At 48.7% G+C, this 18,530-nt stretch overlaps 1 protein-coding gene across 2 annotated transcripts in view; it reads right to left on the bottom strand.

Moving 5' to 3' along the window:
• Positions 1-2,474: 2,474 nt before the first annotated feature.
• The window catches only part of KIF9 (kinesin family member 9), a 41,762-nt gene continuing 25,706 nt past the window's right edge, over positions 2,475-18,530 (bottom strand). For both annotated transcript variants that reach the window (XM_083406270.1, XM_083406269.1), the window contains 6 exons: positions 15,951-16,151; positions 13,409-13,617; positions 9,772-9,951; positions 8,044-8,159; positions 5,928-6,032; positions 2,475-2,787 (listed from right to left, as the gene is read on the bottom strand). In XM_083406270.1, coding sequence (XP_083262396.1) covers positions 2,680-2,787; positions 5,928-6,032; positions 8,044-8,159; positions 9,772-9,951; positions 13,409-13,617; positions 15,951-16,151 — 919 coding nt within the window. In that variant the 3' untranslated portion in view covers positions 2,475-2,679. The remainder of the gene's footprint in view (positions 2,788-5,927; positions 6,033-8,043; positions 8,160-9,771; positions 9,952-13,408; positions 13,618-15,950; positions 16,152-18,530) is intronic.

Below are 18,530 nucleotides of genomic sequence, written 5' to 3' on the forward strand. Positions count from 1 at the left end.
AAGGACACTGACAAACTGGAACGTGTCCAGAGGAGGGCAACCAAAATGGTCCAAGGCCTGGAAACGATGCCTTATGAGGAACGGCTAAGGGAGCTGGGCATGTTTAGCCTGGAGAAGAGGAGGTTAAGGGGTGAGATGATAGCCATGTTCAAATATATAAAAGGATGTCACATAGAGGAGGGAGAAAGGTTTTCTGCTGCTCCAGAGAAGCGGACACGGAGCAATGGATCCAAACTGCAAGAAAGAAGATTCCACCTCAACATTAGGAAGAACTTCCTGATAGTAAGAGCTGTTCGACAGTGGAATTTGCTGCCAAGGAGTGTGGTGGAGTCTCCTTCTTTGGAGGTCTTTAAGCAGAGGCTTGACAACCATATGTCAGGAGTGCTCTGATGGTGTTTCCTGCTTGGCAGGGGGTTGGACTCGATGGCCCTTGTGGTCTCTTCCAACTCTATGATTCTATGATTCTAGGTACAGAGAGAACCATGTGCAGAGGTGGCAGTTCCCTCGTGTTGCGGCGAAGGAAACTGCTTTCCCTGCCTGTCTGGGAACGGCCATCGGCTCAGGGGCGAGAGGGGAAAAGCCGGATGGATTACAGAGAGCCCCCAAAGATCGTGGGAAGCAGCACCTCCTTAGCGGAGGAGAGTAACCACACCTCCAGTGCAGAGGAGCTTCAGGGCTCGGAGGAGGCGAGGCGGTGCCAGGACACCTTGCCTGGGCAAAGCGGGGAGGAGAGAGGTCCTCCGTCACCCACGCCCTCCCAGCGCAGTAAGCCTTCGCGCCAAGAGGGGAGGCGCAGACTGGGCGTTAAGAAACTACTCTGCTGGGGAAGGTTTAAGGACCGCCCACTCACGGATTCTGCCAGTGAATGAGCCAGCCACGGAATAGTGGCGCTCTGCATGGTGAAGGTTTTTTCTGGCACCAATAACAAGGCTTTACAACAGACCAGGGAGGCATTTGCCTGATTGCTCTCGAGCAACCCCCTGATACCCTTACACTGCCCATCACCCTCCAGTCGCCCATCTTTCAGGGGCACAGAGAGGAGCAAGTGTCAAGACCTTCGCTATTCAAGAGGAAGGTCTGCTCCAAGAGCAATCACAGGTAATGTCGGGCCACCCTTTCACCGAACTGCCTCTTCAAACAGTCCACGCCACTGAAAAATGAGCTGCTTAACAGTGGAAGATTGGCAGATGAAGATGATGGATTTTTGGGAGCTGGCCGACCTGACTGGAAGAGTCCGCGACCAGAAGGAGGAGTAGTACCAGGAAGAATGGAAGAAATTTAAAGATTACTTAGTTCAATACGTTAAGATAACTTAATTGGAAGAGCTTGCAAATAAATCGATAGGCTTAGGAGTTAAATATGTAAGGATAAGATTTAAGGTGTTTAATGTCAAACTAGAACGAATGAAAGAGGTTAAGTGACCCAAGTTAACTTTTTGAGAAAATCGATTTTGGGAAACTGTTAAAAATGAGATGCAATGAAATTCAACCAAGGGGGTTTGAGGAAGTCACTTAATAATGTTACCAAGATCTAAATAGGATGTATGTGTGTGTGTGTGTGTGTGTGTGTGTGTGTTTTGAAATTGTGAAAATCAATAAAAAAAATGAAAAAAGAAAAGAACAATGAGCTGCTTAATTTGGAGACTTGAGTCCCCTATTATGGACTTTTCCTGAAATGTAGGATATGCCCTGAAACGGGTACCCCGCTCTCTTCTGAAGCCCTTGGTCGCTGGGAGGAAATTCCTCTACAAAGATGGCAGAAGGAACATGTAGGACAAAAGGATGCAGTCCTAAACAAAAGCGTCCAGGTAGATTCCTCTTTAGAGGGGAATTGGCCCCATCCTTGAGAAGTGTTTGAATGAAGCCCTCGTCTTCCTCTCTCTCTCTCTCTCTCTCTCTGCCTATCAGCAACAGGATAAGGAGGGTAGGATTCCTAGCTCAGCCTTCCCCAACCACAACTCCCAGCATCCCCTTCTCATTGACATTGGGGACTTGACATCTTTCCGCAGGGCCTGCAAGACAGAGCTGTTCTGCCTGGCCTTTGCTTTGGACTTGGTCTGACCCGTATGTTTCCCTCCCCTTATGGTCTTGATTTATGAGCTATTTTAGAATGAGGCTGCATTTTAAATTGCATTTCAACCTGTATTTTAAATTGCTTTTTTTCTCCCCTCCCTCTCTTTTTCCCCTATTATGTTTTTACTGTGATTTTATTTTATCGGTGTTAGCTGCCCTGAGCCCGGCTCTGGCCAGGGAGGGCGGGGTATAAATAAAATTTATTATTATTGAGGGATTCTGGAGTCATTGCATTACCTATGAGAACATCCAAATTATCAAAGAAGCCTACAGTCCTGTTTTGCTTTTGCGGGGTGAGATTTGGTGAGAAACTAGCCTGAGAGCCTTTCCTCCCACCGACAAATCTTCATTCGCACCTCCCTCAGCAGAACTCGGGGTCTTCTTCCAACACTTTCAGCAAAGTTTATAAGTTTTCTCTCACTAATTTATTACCAATCTCTGTGAATACCATATGGTGAAATGTACAAGTCTTATTAACAATGTAGATTCCCTAGACGTCTGTTATACTCTCTGCCTATTCCAAAAACAAAACATGTTTTGACGCGCTCAGAGGTCCATTTCTTTAGTTCCACCCGTAAGAAATAAGACCCGGCGCGGTCCGGCTCTGCTACACGATGCTGAGGACGGAAGGGGGCTTGTTCTTCACCGCAGCTTGGACGGATCCGGGCTTCTTCCGCATTTGCTCAAGGGTAGACATGGCTCCAGCATATTTGTGCTTTCAAATAGAGAAAGAGACAGGGCTGTTACTCCTGGCAGTCTTAGGGTGCAAGCAGTCTTCCAAAAAAATGCCTTGAAATAAGAGGAATGCAAGATCTTGCTTTTTAGAGCCCTGATAATCTTGGCTTTCAGTTAAAACAAAATCTATTTAAGCCTCCAGCCCATGTGGGGTATTAGAAGGTTTCTTGTCAAGGCCTGGGAGGCTTACAGTAATTTTGGATGGGATGCTCAGTGCTCAAAATCCCACTCTGTTTCTCCTAGGCCTTTTCTCCCCATCCCTTTTAATACTCCAACTTCCCCCACCCCTAACCTTGACGTAAGTTGCAAAAATAGATTCAGCATTCAAACCAATAGTTCAAACAAGCACGAACTTTTTTCAGGCCTCTGAGTATTTATAGAGTGCTGAAGTGCAGAACAAGCTCCTCTGCGTCCGTTTTCGGCCTCATCCTGACCTATTTCTGCCGGCAAAAGGCTGCCAATTAAGCTGCAGTGTTGTGTATGAATTATTGTAGGTTCCGTTGTCCAATAATCATTTCTAGGAGCGGCTACACTCTGGCTTGTCTGCTTACTATTCTAGCAAAGCGCTTGCCACTTTCGATGGGCAGGTGAACGCGGGGAGAGGCCTGCGCCATGCTAACATCCTGCTGGAATTACTGTGCTGGGCCCAGGGGTAAGCCGTGAAACGCGGTCCAGGACCGGACCAGAATCCGAAGGTTCTGCTGGGAGTCAGTCCGACAGGGCCAAGGCAGGACACGAGGCAGGAGACCAGGCAAGGACAGGTACAGGATCTAGCACACAGCAATGTTGCTCCCGCAACCTGGGGCAGGGTCCGACAGCCTTTTATCTTTGTCAGGGTAACGGCCGGTCCTGATCCCCCAGCGACTCACCTCCCTGTTTCACCCGAAGGCGAGCACTCCTCCTGTGAGTACAGTGGTACCTCGGGTTAAGTTCTTAATTCGTTCCAGAGGTCCGTTCTTAACCTGAAGCACCACTTTAGCTAATAGGGCCTCCCGCTGCTGCCGCGCCGCTGGAGCACGATTTCTGTTCTCATCCTGAAGCAAAGTTATTAACCTGAAGCACTATTTCTGAGTTAGCAGAGTCTGTAACCTGAAGTGTATGTAACCCGAGGTACCACTGTACTCAGGTCTCTCCTTCTCTCCGACCTGAGCCTCTGCAGCTTGGGAGACGTCGGTGAGTTACTAGACCCAGAGGCCGCCTCAGCCTCCCCTGACCCAACCGGTAGTGGAGCAGCTGTAAGTGATGGCGCAGCTGAGGGCAACGAGGTCATCCCCGCTGTTATGTTCTGAAGTTCTCACCCTGGGCCAGCAGGGGGATACTGTAGATAGTTATGCAAATGAAGGATCGAAAGTAACGTTCAGTGATTGGATGGATACTATAGATAGCTATGCAAATGAAGGATCGAAAGTGACGTCCAGTGATTGGATGGATACTATAGATATGCAAATGAAGGATCGAAAGTGACGATCAGTGATTTCACTCAGTGATTCAGCTCAGTGTTTCAGATCCGCTCAGAGGGTGGCTGCATCTGGCTGTGCTCTGATGTCCATCGATCCCATCCTCGTTGCCAGTGTTAAGTTGTGGGCGAACATATCAGACGACACAGTGATTCTTCATTTGCAGAACTATCTACAGTATCCCCCTGCTGGCCCAAGGTGAGAACTTCAGTACATAACACCCGCATCTGGAGCCAGGGCAGGCTCAGGCCCCGGACTCGGCCCAGCGGGTGCTTGTTGCAGGGGAACCTGTGCAGACTGGGGCTCTTCAGGATCAGGCCCCAGACTTGGTTCAGATGATGCCTGAGGCAAAGGATCCGATGTAGACTGAGACTCTTCTGGTTCCGAGTCCGAGCCGGAGTCCCAGGCCATCACATACTGGGACAGATCTCTGTTTTGCAAGCTGAGAGCCAGCAGCAACATCCCGCCCTCTGGATTCTAACCAGCAGCGACTGATCAGCTTTTGTCTGCACAACCGGATGAGACCGAAACAGAAGATGAACACCCAAGAACCCGCCCCACCTTTTCACACACCGGTTGCTCGTTATTTGTGGGGCAAAAGGTTCTGCGAAATATGAAACCTTTCAATGCCTTTATGTTCCTGCTCGGGTCTAATAAGGGACATCGTTTTGTTGATTTTACTTCCGTAAGATCAACGCAGGCACCAACTTTGATCCGTTATAGGGCATTAATGGGATGATAAGAAGAGCCTGGCTGCTGAATCAATCCATCCAGTCTCACAGCGGTCAAAATTCCCACCCTGCCCTGCTGTGTTGACTGGGATGCCCCCAAGAAAACCCAGAAGCTCTACATCCCTGGAAAGCAAAGGATACAAGAGATGCCCGGCTGGATCAGACCAAGGGTCCATCTGTTGTAAAATAACAGCCCCAGCTAGATGCCTCTGGAAAACTCAGAAAGAGTTAAAAATACATGTCCTGTATACCTGAAGGAGCGTCTCCACCCCCATCGTTCAGCCCAGACACTGAGGTCCAGCTCTGAGGGCCTTCCGGTGGTTCCCTCCCTGAGAGAAGCCAAGTTACAGGGAAGCAGGCAGAGGGCCTTCTCTGTGGTGGCGCCCGGCTTGTGGAATGCCCTCCCACCAGATGTCAAGGCAATAAACAACTATTTTATTTTTAAAAGACACCTGAAGGCGGCCCTGTTTAGGGAAGTTTTTAATGTCCAACGCTGTATTGTTTTTGATATTTGGTTGGAAGCCGCCCAGAGTGGCTGGGGAGACCCAGTCAGATGGGTGGGGTATAAATAAATTACAGTGGTACCTCGGGTTACAGACGCTTCAGGTTACATACGCTTCAGGTTACAGACTCCGCTAACCCAGAAATGTTACCTCGGGTTAAGAACTTTGCTTCAGGATGAGAACAGAAATTGTGCTCCGGCGGCGCGGCGGCAGCAGGAGGCCCCATTAGCTAAAGTGGTGTTTCAGGTTAAGAACAGTTTCAGGTTAAGAACGGACCTCTGGAACAAATTAAGTACTTAACACGAGGTACCACATCATCATCATCATCATCATCATCATTATTATTATTATTATTAGATAATGGCCATCTCCTGATTCCCTTCAGCATCTGATACAGAACCAGCGGAACCTAGAGGTTCTCAGTTTTACCTTCCGGTCCACCTTTGCTTTGGCATTGTAGAAGGAGACAGAATCCGGGCAGAACGGTAGGACTTCCTGCTGCATCCGCTCAAACCTCTCCTGTTCGTCTTCATCCTGGAAGAAGAAGAAGAAGAGTTTGGATTTGATATCCCGCCTTTCACTCCCTTCAGGAGTCTCAAAGCGGCTAACGTTCTCCTTTCCCTTCCTCCCCCACAACAAACACTGTGGGGCTGAGAGACTTCAAGGAAGTGTGACTGGCCCAAAGTCACCCAGCAGCTGCATGTGGAGGAGCGGGGAATCGAACCCGGTTCTCCAGATTACGAGACTACCGCTCTTAACCACTACACCACACTGGCTCTGAAGAAGAGAGGAATGCAAAAGCCAAGAATAAAATAGTGGGGCGCACAGCAAATTTGACCTACCGGATGATGGGAAGCAGGGCCAGCCCGAGACATTTTGGCACTGGGACGGGGGACACACCACAAAACGGTGCCCTGCCCCACCAGGGGAGAAGTGGGAAGGAAAGACGGTCTACCTGGCTGATGCATGCGCCAAATATCTCTAACTCCAAAGGAGGAGAAGGCATGGTCAAACAGATGCAGGGAGCCCTGAGAAGACTAGGACTAGCCGCCTGAGAAACAGTTTCTATCCAAATGCAATTTTGGTTTTAAATGCAGTGTAAGGTAGCCTCTGGGACACGGGTGGCGCTGTGGGTTAAACCACAGAACCTAGGACTTGCCGATCAGAAGGTCGGCGGTTCGAATCCCCGCAACGGGGTGAGCTCCCATTGCTCGGTCCCTGCGCCTGCCAACCTAGCAGCTCGAAAGCACGTCAAAGTGCAAGTAGATAAATAGGTACCCCTCCGGCAGGAAGGTAAACGGCGTTTCCGTGCGCTGCTCTGGTTCGCCAGAAGCGGCTTAGTCATGCTGGCCACATGACCCGGAAGCTGTACGCCAGCTCCCTCGGCCAGTAAAGCAAGATGAGCGCCGCAACCCCAGAGTTGGCCACGACTGGACCTAATGGTCAGGGGTCCCTTTACCTTTAAGGTAGTCTCTGTGGGAGTATATTGTATTTAATTATGGGGTATCAGAGTTTTTAGGGGGCTAACCAGGCTGGGATAGCAGGCGTGTTGGTTTCTGAATGTCTGGTGTAGATTTTTTTTCAATTTCGTTGTTCTGTATGGGACAATGACAATAAAGATTACCGTATCGTATAGTTCATAGAATCATAGAATCATAGAGTTGGAAGAGACCACCAGGGCCATCGAGTCCAACCCCCTGCCAAGCAGGAAACACCATCAGAGCACTCCTGACATATGGTTGTCAAGCCTCTGCTTAAAGACCTCCAAAGAAGGAGACTCCACCACACTCCTTGGCAGCAAATTCCACTGTTGAACAGCTCTTACTGTCAGGAAGCTCTTCCTAATGTTTAGTTGCAACACCAAGCAGTGTGTAGTGGAGGGAGGAATCGGGAAAGACCTCCTTTTTCCTCTCTTATAAATCATGGTGTGTCCTTCAGAAGATAGGAAAGGTCATCTTCCCTTCAATGAATCTTGCACTGTGCATTGTGTGACACACACACACCCAAACACATCCCTTTTCTCCCCCTCCTAAGGGCACAGGGATTCTTGCAAGAGATATTGGGGTTTTCTGGGGCTGCAACAACTTGGCAGTTGCCAGTGTGGATCAGCTCTTGGGTGCCAACAGCTGTTTAGCGCTTAGCAGCTGATCAGTGAAACAGGGCGAGGAAGGCCCAGGTATGCGTCTCGGCTTCAGTGGCATAGCGTGGGTTGTCAGCACCCGGGGCAAGGCAAGTAATTTGTGCCCCCTAACCCGGGGCAAGGCAAGGCAAGTAATTTGCGCCCCCCCCCCGCTGCACTGTCCCTCCCCCAGATAGTCCCTCGCTCTCTCTCCGCACCGCACGCCTGGCACCCTCCCCTCCACAGTGGGCGGCGACCCGACGGCTCGGATCGGATTCACACAGCCAGCACTGCAGTGAGAGAGAGTGAGTGAGCCAGGTAGGGGCAGAGAGCTGCAAGTGTGAGCGCGACCCCCCAGATGTTGCGGCCGGTGCGGCCGGGGCCCCCTGCACCCCCCACGCTACGCCACTGCTCGGCTTTACTTACCAGAGTTAGGACTCTGTTAATTGGGATCATGCCAAGCCTAATGGCTCCCCCAGGCCTTAAGGCTTCCTGGACCTCCTCTGGGATGAGGAAGGACTCGTTGTACCAGATTTCGAATTCTGAAAGGAGGTGGACATATGGTCAGTTATCTCCTACATCATATATATTGCATGTATTTTGTTTTTTTCTTTGTGTATTTTTCAAATTGCATTTGAGCAACCAAGTCCATTTTGCCTGTCTGTAACCATCAATCAAAACACGCAAGTCACGCCATCCGCATGCTTGTTATCTGAAAATTCACTCATCTGCACTTAAATAATTATGCCCAAACTTCACTACGCTCTGTGGATTCACTTATCTAAACAGTCAACTTCCTTTTTTTCTGCTTTGCTGGTGAGTGGCAGCCGCTTTCAGGCAGAAAGCAGGAATAATAATTTAATAATCATAATTTATTATTTATACCCCGCCCATCTGGCTGGGTTTCATCAGCCACTCTGGGCGGCTTCCAACAGAATATTAAAATACAACCATCTATTAAACGTTAAAAGCTTCCCTAAACAGGGCTGCCTTCAGATGTCTTCTAAAAGTTTGGTAGTTGTTCTCTTTGACATCTGATGGGAGGGCGTTCCACAGGGTGGGTGCCACCACCAAGAAGGCCCTCTGCCTGGTTCCCTGTAACCTCGCTTCTCGCAGGGAGGGAAGCGCCGGAAGGCCCTCGGACCTCAGTGATCAGGCTGAACTATGGGGGTGGAGATGCTCCTTCAGGTATACTGGGCTGAGGCTGTTTAGGGCTTTAAAGGTCAGCACCAACACTTTGAATTGTGCTCAGAAACGTACTGGGAACAAGGGCATATGAATCGAAGAGCAGAAAAATCTAACAAATGAGGGTGGGGAGGTTAGGCAAATCAGTTTTTAAATTTTGCCTCTCTTTTACTGATAGGCTGCAGTGATTTCAGAAAGAAACCGGGGGGGGGGGGGAGTGGACAAATTCCGCATTAGAAATGTCCCCTAGGAAATAATGGAAATTGTGGACTTGTTGTGCAAACACTCTCCTCTAACAAATGATTTCGGGAATGCATTGTGTTCAGTAAGTGGGACCTGTGCGAACTAAGGGCACTGTGATTCTAATTTCAGCCTGTTGCTATCATAATTTCTTTCAAGAATCTGGAAGGTTTCATCTGTTCCCCCAGAGTATTTTCAGGCCCTTCCGGTTTGGGGTTCTCTGTCTCTGCCTTATTCCAAGCCTCTGAAGATGCTTGGGGGCGCTGAACGTAGCCCTCCAACCAGCTAAAAGCTTCTGGTTGTTCCAGCTACCGTATTTTCCGCTCTATAAGACGCACCAGACTATAAGACACACCTAGTTTTTGGAGGAGGAAAACAAGAAAAAAAATATTCTGAATCTCAGAAGCCAGAAGAGCAAGAGGGATCGCTGCGCAGTGAAAGCAGCAATCCCTCTTGCTGTTCTGGCTCCTGGGATAGCTGCGCAGCCTGCATTCGCTCCATAAGACGCACAAGCATTTCCCCTTACTTTTTAGGAGGGAAAAAGTGAGTCTTAAAGAGCAAAAAATATGTTATTTTTGACCTGAGGAAGCCTGCTATGAGACCAACAACATGGATTTCCTGTACTTCTGCCCAACAAGACCAACGCAGGCCATGTGCTAAGGCTTAGCGCATGCTCAGCGCACACTGGGCTTGAAAGCGCATGCCAGGCCCTTTGCCCACCGGCAGTACCTGAGACCAGCCTGTTGCGGCACTGGTCCACCAGGTGCTGGCAATACTGGACTTCCGACCGGAGGTTCCTCAGCTCCTCGTAATCCACCCGGTACTGTTTCTTCAGGTCCTTCAACTTCATAATCAACATGAACTCTTCTTCGTCAATAATGATTTGTCCGTCCTCGCTCTGGTATTCTCCTGGAGGGTCCAAGAACGGGAACAAAGTTTTACGGGTCGGGAGTGCACCTCAAAACCACGATGCCGTCCATCTCGGGGCATACAGAGGAGTTGAAATCGCTTGTGAGCTTGCAAGCAATTTAGCAATTGCCAGGAAATCTCTGGGTTCAGTTAATGTGCATCAGACCAGGGAGAAGAGTTGGTGGAAGAAGATTGGAAGAAATTTAAAGATTTCTTACAGAAACAATGTAAAATTAATGAATGATGGAATGATGTTGGATTGAGGTTAAGGGGTTTTGTTTGAAAGACTAAGAAAAATGGAATGTTAATAGAGGGAAAGGTAAAGTTAAAATATCAAGACCAAAATTAAGATAAAGGTAAAGAGGGAAAGGATTTGCTGAACAAACAATTGAACTGGAATACAAAGGGGGGAGGTGTGGGGAAGTCCGAGAAACAAGCAAATGTAAGATATGTTTTGAAAGATGGAATTGTTTTTAATTATTATTTTTTGTATTTTTTCTGGTATTGTTTTTCTTTTTCTTTCTTCTGTTTGTTTTCTTTGTTATTTTGTGAAAATCTTAATAAAGTATTATTTTTTAAAAATGTGCATCAGCACATCTCCTGAGCTGGTGCTTTTGAAGTGGGAAATGTCACAACAAGGGGGGCACATGGGCTGGCCCACAATGACTTGGGTACAATCGCAGCATGATGTGGTTGGTGGCAGACACGCAGCATATACAATGTCCTGTATTAGTTCTGCCTGTGCCGACTCCATTTCTTTTACTGTCCTCCACCTGCTCTTCATTGAAAGCGAGGGGTCTGGGGAAAGCCCTACCAGTTTCATCAAGGCTGGTGAAACTGGAAACCAGTATAAACTTTGCCAGTGGCCTCTCTCCTCACCACCCACTCGCCTGCTCTAAAGGATTTGGGCGATAAAAACAAACTGAGTGAAGATGGCGGCTGCCAGCAGCGAAAAGACCTTTGGATTGATTTGGCAGACACACCAGCAGGTGAGGAGATGCTGCAGACTTATAGAGGGGAATCATAGACATAAAATTCACACAGAAATACACCATTGTTTCAATTCGCGTATGGGAACAACTCAGAGGCCGCGAAAGAAGGTCAACAACAGGAAGAATTAAGAGGAACCATTGGAGATGACTATGAAAATAACTGGAGTAAATTTATTGAATATTTAAAGAAGAATTGTAAAGAGGTCAAGACACTAGCAAGATTGACATAATACCTCCAATGTATAATAGTACTAATATGAGAATGATGTGTGTGATGGAAAGAGGATAAATATACCAGTTGTGGGGAGGGAGGGGGGTCGTGACTCGGCAGAGTCAAAGGGAATATATGGTGTTATTACAATTTGTTGGAAAAGAATATGTAAGGAAAACAATAAAAATTCACTTGGGGAAAAAAAGAAAAGCAGTAGAAGTATGAGATGATCAGAGCCCTCCGAACTTGAAGCATGGAAGCCTCATTAAAAAAATTATAATTTGGCAGAATATTTGGATTATTTGATATGTATATGTATAATTTGGAATATTTGATGTGATTTGATTGGATTGTTAAAGTGGATTTTTTTAAAAAAAAAAGATAAAAATAGATGGTTTTTCATTTTATTTGAGTAATTTCATTTATTCAAAGATAAGAATGAGAAAAAAGAAAGTGAGAATGGGGGGGGGATACTGTTACATTACCACATATTAATACACAGATGTCTCGCTATGTAACAATTTGGGCATCCAAACTACGGTTTCCCATTCTTGTTGTCCTAACACACACATAATTGTCAATAACCTCATATATTCTGCGTAAGCTCATTCCAAATATCATTGTGCTTATGGGAGGATGCATCAGGGAAGTGGACCGGTTGTTCTGCCTTACCTTTCTCCAGAGCTAGGAGGTGGAGAAGGAAATAGAGAAGGAAAAGGAGGAGGATATGCTGAATTAGATGGTTTATCAGAAAAAATAAAGAATAAATCAAAACAGGAATTTGTTTCTAAATGGGAGGTTTTTAAAGAATATCTGAAAAATAAATATAGTAGTTTAAATTCTGTTGCAGCATTCGAGGAACTTCAGTAATAGTTGTAAGGTAGATACAAGAAATTAGATTTAATGAGAAGAAGTTTAATTATAAAAAAAAAAATGTGTATTGGCAATAAGTAATATGAATTTGAAGTATGGAATAGACGGGAGGTTGGGTCTTTAGTGTTAAGACCAATAGATGTTTTATTGTTTGCTAAGAATATTATGTGTCTATGGTTATTTTTGTAATTTGTGTATAATTTGGTATTTGTGTTTTTTGTTTGTTTGTTTTTCTTGTTGTATAAATAAAAACTTTAAATAAAAAAATAAAAAAGGAGGAGGACTCAGGTCAGGGTGACCAGCAAAAATGCTTCCACACAGAGGGAAATGGCTAAAATGTGAAAAGGCCATTCCCACGTGTGCTCAGCTAGAGAGAAAGGAGGGATGAAAAATGCACCTCAGAATGAATTCTGAACACTAAAGATTCATAAAGGTGGCGAAGGCACATCTTCCTGTTGGGCTAGGAATCTATTTAAGTGCCTGGCAAGAGGCATATAAAACTGCATTTTTATCTGCCACACCAAGGCAGGGTGAGGGAGGAGGTTCAAGGGCACATGAAGCTAATTTAAAAGGTAAAGGAAGCCGTGACCATTAGGTCCAGTTGTAGCCGACTGGGGTTGCAGCGCTCATCTTGCTTTATTGGCTGAGGGAGCCGGCGTACAACTTCCGGGTCATGACTAAGGCGCTTCTGGCGAACCAGAGCAGAGCATGGTAACGCTGTTTACCTTCCCGCCGGAGGGGTGCCTATTTATCTACTTTCACTTTGACGTGCTTTCAAACTGGTAGGTTGGCAGGAGCAGGGACCAAGCAACAGGAGCTCACCCCGTCGCGGGGATTCGAACCGCCGACCTTCTGATCGGCAAGTCCTGGGCTCTGTCATTTAACCCACAGCACCACCCGCGTCCCTGGAAGCTAAATTACATACTTGGAAATGAGTCTCTCATCTCCCCATTTCCGCAACAACTTGTGATTAAAAAAAAATCCACGTAAAAATTCCCTGTGTTAGGGGCGATTTCTCCTAATGAACACATCGTGGTGTGCGGTTTCGACAAACGCATTTCTTCAAGCGATTGCCCTTAGTGTAATATATCTTGGAATGTCGTTTCCCCCTGGATTTGTAAATTGATGGGAGGACTCCATTGCAGAATTTGGAGAACCTCGATTCTCAAATTGCTTCTGAAAGCATGACTTAGGTAGGTTCTCGTTCAAATGCAAACCAAATCAAATTCCTTTCCCCTCCCTAGTTGGCAGGCATGGCACAGCATCTCTCCGCGCCCCAACTTTAACATGAGTCCCTCCCCCTCTCAGGTGGTTGGACTAGATGACCCTCGGGTCCCTTCCAACTCGTAAGATTCTCTGACGCAGCCCAGGCCCTGCTCACCCTGCTGATCGCGTTCAGCTTTCTGGGCGTCCAGTGCCTGCTTGAGGTTGTCCATCTCCGTTTTGAGCACGTTGATTCTCTGGGCGACCTCGTTCATTTTGCCCTTGCGGTCGTTCAGGATGGCTTTGTTCTCCTTGAATATCCGGTTGATTTCGCTGCCGCGCTCGTTCTTGAACTCCTCAAAGGCTGCTGTCTTTGCAGGTGGGGAACTGTTTTCAAAAAAGAGAAGGACAATTAAAAAAACAACCCAGCCATTACAAGCCAGAGGTGGTATGTTTGTGTGTGTGGACCATTTGGGACATTCTGTGGGGAGTCCTCCACACCTGCGGATTATACCCAGCTCTACCTCTCTTTTAAATCAGAAACAGTGAAGGCGGTGAAGATCCTGTGTGAGTGTCTGGAGGCGTTTGGAGGATGGATGGTGGCTAACAGATTGAGGTTGAATCCTGACAAGACAGAAGTACTATTCTTGGGGAAAGGAGGTGGGCAGGTGTGGAGGACTCCCTGGTCCTGAATGGGGTAACTGTGCCCTTGAAGGACCAGGTGTGCAGCCTGGGAGTCATTTTGGACTCACAGCTGTCCATGGAGGGGCAGGTCAATTCTGTGTCCAGGGCAGCTGTCTACCAGCTCCATCTGGTATGCAGGATGAGACCTTACCTACCTGCCCACAGACTGTCTCGCCAGAGTGGTGCATGCTCTGGTTATCTGCTGCTTAGACTACTGCAATGCACTCTACATGGGGCTACCTTTGAAGGTGACCCAGAAACTACAACTAATCCAGAATGCAGCAGCTAGACTGGTGACTGGGAGCGGCCGCTGGGACCATATAACACCAGTCCTGAAAGACCTGCATTGGCTCCCAGTATGTTTCCGAGCACAATTCAAAGGGTTGGTGCTGACCTTTAAAGCCCTAAACAGCATTGGCCCAGTATACCTGAAGGAGCGTCTCCACTCCCATCGGTCTGCCTGGACACTGAGGTCCAGCGCCGAGGGCCTTCTGGTGGTTCCATCACTGCGAGAAGCCAAGTTACAGGGAACCAGGCAAAGGGCCTTCTCGGTGGTGGCACCAGCCCTGTGGAACGCCCTCCCACCAGATGTCAAAGAGAAGAACAACTACCAGACTTTTAGAACACATCTGAAGGCAGCCCTGTTTAGGGAAGCTTTTAATGTTTAATAGGTTATTGTATTTTAATATTCTGTTGGAAGCCGCCCAGAATAGTTGGGGAAGCCCAGCCAGAGGGGTGGGGTATAAATAATAAATTATTATTATCATCTTGTCCAACCCCCTAAAATGCAGGAATCAGCTAAAGCATCCATGAAGATAGCCATCCAAACTCTGTTTAAAAACCTCCAATGAAGGAGAATCCACAACCTTCTGAGGAAGTCGGTCCCACTATTGAACTGCCCTTACTATAAGAAAGTTCTTGCTGGTGTCGAGTCGGGATCTCCTTCCTTGGAACTTGAAGCCATGGGTTCGAGTCCTACCCTCCACAGCAGGAGAAAACAAGCTCGCTCCCTCTTCCATGTGACATCCCTGAAAACGGTGATGGCCAAACTTGGCCCTCCAGCTGTTTGGGGACTACAATTCCCATCATCCCTAGCTAACAGGACCAGTGGTCAGGGATGATGGGAGTTGTAGTCCCAAAACAGCTGGAGGGCCAAGTTTGGCCATTGCTGCCTTAAGATATTTGAAGATGGCTCTCCTATCTCCTCTCAGTCTCCTCTTTTCCAGGCTAAACATACCCAGCTCCTTCAACCGTTCCTCATCAAGATTGGTTTCCAGACCCCTGGTCATCTTGGTCGTCCTCCTCTCTACACGTCCCACCTTCTCAATATCCTCCTTAAATTGTGGCGCCCAGAGATTTCTGAAACTGGAGTGCCCAGTACTGGACACAGGACTGCAGGTGGGGTTTGACCGAGGCAGCCTAGAGCAGTACAGTGGTGCCCCGCAAGACGAATGCCTCGCAAGACGGAAAACCCGCTAGACGAAAGGGTTTTCCGTTTTGGAGGTGCTTCGCAAAACGAATTTGCTATGGGCTTGCTTCGCAAGACGAAAATGCCTTGCGATTCCTGGGTTTTTTTTCCCTTCCCCCCCTTTTTCCCAAGCCCCTAAGCTGCTTAACAGCTGTTAGCTAAGCCGCTTGACAGCTGATGGCTAAGCCGCCTAACAGCTGATCTAAGCCGCTTATCAGCTGATCTAAGCCGCTAATAGCCTTTTAGCAGCTAATCCGCTAATCCCTTAAGCCTTTAATAGCCGCTAATAGCCGCTAAACTGCTAATAGCGCTAATCCGCTAATGGGCTTGCTTCGCAAGACGGAAAAAACCGCAAGACGAAGAGACTGGCGGAATGGATTCTTTTTGTCTTGCGAGGCACCACTGTACTATTACTCCCCTTGATCTGGCTTTGAGTGAATTTGAAATATAAAAATGGTGTGCGTGCAGAGGCGCAGAGAACAAGTCATCCCCACCATCGGTTTTCGGAACCGCATCCTAGTCGGCTACAGGCAGGGCTTGCGACCTCCTTAAGAGGCAAATAACCAACCTGGGCCTCGTGCTGGGCTCCTCTCTTGGCGCGGAGTCAGAGCGATGGGTCTCGAAGCTGACGGCGTCCTGCTCGCGGATCAAGCCCTCCCTTGCCTCCGGGTCCTTGGTGACTGCCCCTACCTGGCTGCGGGACGGCGAAAGCGTCTCCAGGTCCTTCCCAGAAAGAGGGCTCGCCAGGCCTTCCTTCTTCAGAGTGGGACTGGGAAAGAAGAAGAGGGCAACGTTATATGGCCGGATCCAGGGCTGAGCTTGAGCTCCACTGAGGCCGTGACCTGACCCTTCCTCAGCAAAACTGGGAGGTGCTCAGCTCTAGTTTGGGGCACTTGAGGATGCAGCTTTGAGGACCAGCACCCAAAGCTGGCCAAGGGGAAGACCGGTGATGAAGAGATCAAAAGTCCTGCAAGAGCTTTCCGGCCCTCTGGGAGCCTTTGGTGCCTCTGAAAGGGGGCTTATTACCGTATTTTTCGCTCCATAAGATGCACCTAGTTTTTAGAGGGGGAAAGCTAGGGAAAAAAAATTCTTTAAAGGGAGCGCTGAGCAGAGCCTGTATGCATCCCAGGCTCTGCTCAGCGCTCCCTTTCACGAGCCGCGTGGAGCGTGTGTGCGGCGCTTGCTGGTTTTTGCGGGAGGTGGGGGAAGGGGCAGAGGGCAGCCCGTCAGTCCCTTCCTCCACCTCCCAGAAAAGCCCCCAAGAGCCACGCTCCCTTTAAAGAGCTGTGTGTTGGGGGCTTTTCCCTGAGGAGGGAGAAGGGACTGATGGGCTGCCCTTCTCCCTCCTCAGGGAAAAGCCCCCAAGAGCCGCACACACACTCCATGCGGCTCTTTAAAGGGAGCGCTGAGCAGAGCCTCCTGCTTGCATTTGATCCATAAGATGCACACACATTTCCCCTTACTTTTTAGGAGGGGGAAAGTGTGTCTTATGGAGCGAAAAATACGGTATATACAGTTCTCAGAGCCAGGACCAGAGAATTGTAGAGTTGGGAAGGAGCCAAAGGATAATCTAATCCAGCCCCCTGCAATCCATGCTCCGCCATCAGGAGCAAGTCACCAATAAACAGGATCTGCTCAGGAGTGTCCGGCCTAATGAGCACAGCAGCTCTTCTCAGAAGGTCTTGCCCCTATGAGGCAGTTGTGGAGACTGAAGGCCTTCCCACAGCCGCCTAAGTCTCCTCCTCTCCCAGATCTTTCACAAGCAACCCTAGACGACGCCGGCATGTCCGCCTTTGCTCCTCCCGCTTCATGCCTCTCTGGGTTCTGGGAGACCAGTGAGGAGGAGACACCCATGCTTCTTCACCAGCCTGATTCAACTCTGCCTCTTGGCCTCCCTCATCCCACTCTCCTGTTTCTGCTTCTGGACTCCCCTCGGCCCCATTCTCCCAGCCCACTAACCCCTCTTACCTCTTCAGCTTCTGACACCTCCTCCTCCCAGTCTTCCCACCACCACCACTCCCTGGGCTTTGAGCTTTCTTCCCTTAGGGGGTCCCCCCTGCTGGTTCCTCCTACCATTCCTCTGCGTCCAACCAGTCCAGGACGCCTGCTCTGTTCAAGACCTGCTCTGTTCCTCTCCCGATTCAGGGATCAGGAAGATACATAATTCTCCCTTTCTCGGTTGGAGGATGGATGGCGGCTAACAGACTGAGGTTGAATCCTGACAAGACAGAAGTACTGTTTTGGGGGGACAGGGGCAGGTGGGTGTGGAGGACTCCCTGGTCCTGAATGGGGTAACTGTGCCTCTGAAGGACCAGGTGCGCAGCCTGGGAGTCATTTTGGACTCACACCTGTCCATGGAGGTACAGGTCAATTCTGTGTCCAGGGCAGCTGTTTATCAGCTCCACCTGGTATGCAGGCTGAGACCCTCCCTGCCAGCAGACTGTCTCGTCAAAGTGGTGCCTGCTCTAGTTATCTCCCACTTGGACTACTGCAATGCACTCTATGTGGGGCTACCTTTGAAGATGACCCGGAAACTACAACTAATCCAGAATGCGGCAGCTAAACTGGTGACTGGGGGTGGCCGCCGGGATCATATAACACCGGTCTTGAAAGACCTACATTGGCTCCCAGGATACTTCTGAGCTCAATTCAAAGGGTTGGTGTTGACCTTTAAAGCCCTAAACAGTCTCGGCCCAGTATATCTGAAGGAGCGTCTCCACCCCCATTGTTCTGCCCGGACACTGAGGTCCATCGCCAAGGACCTTCTGGCGGTTCCCTCACTGCGAGAAGCCAAGTTACAGGGAACCAGGCAGAGGGCCTTCTCGGTAGTGGCGCCCTCCCTGTGGAACGCCCTCCCACCAGATGTCAAAGAGAAGAACAACTACCAAACTTTTAGAAGACATCTGAAGGCAGCCCTGTTTAGGGAAGCTTTTAATGTTTAATAGGCTATTGTATTTGAATACTTTGTTGGAAGCCACTGGGGAAACCCAGCCAGATGGGCGGGGTATAAATAAATTGTTATTATTTTATCTCTCTGGCCACCTCCTTTCCCCTTATTTTGTGCAGTGCTGTATTTAATCTGCAGTGAGGGGGCACAGAGGAGCCCTGGTTTTGCCCACACTGGCTCCTGTCTCGGCCACAGGAGGGT

Source organism: Podarcis tiliguerta (genome assembly GCF_965153285.1).
Source record: "Podarcis tiliguerta genome assembly, chromosome: 12".
NCBI classification, from domain to species: domain Eukaryota; kingdom Metazoa; phylum Chordata; class Lepidosauria; order Squamata; family Lacertidae; genus Podarcis; species Podarcis tiliguerta.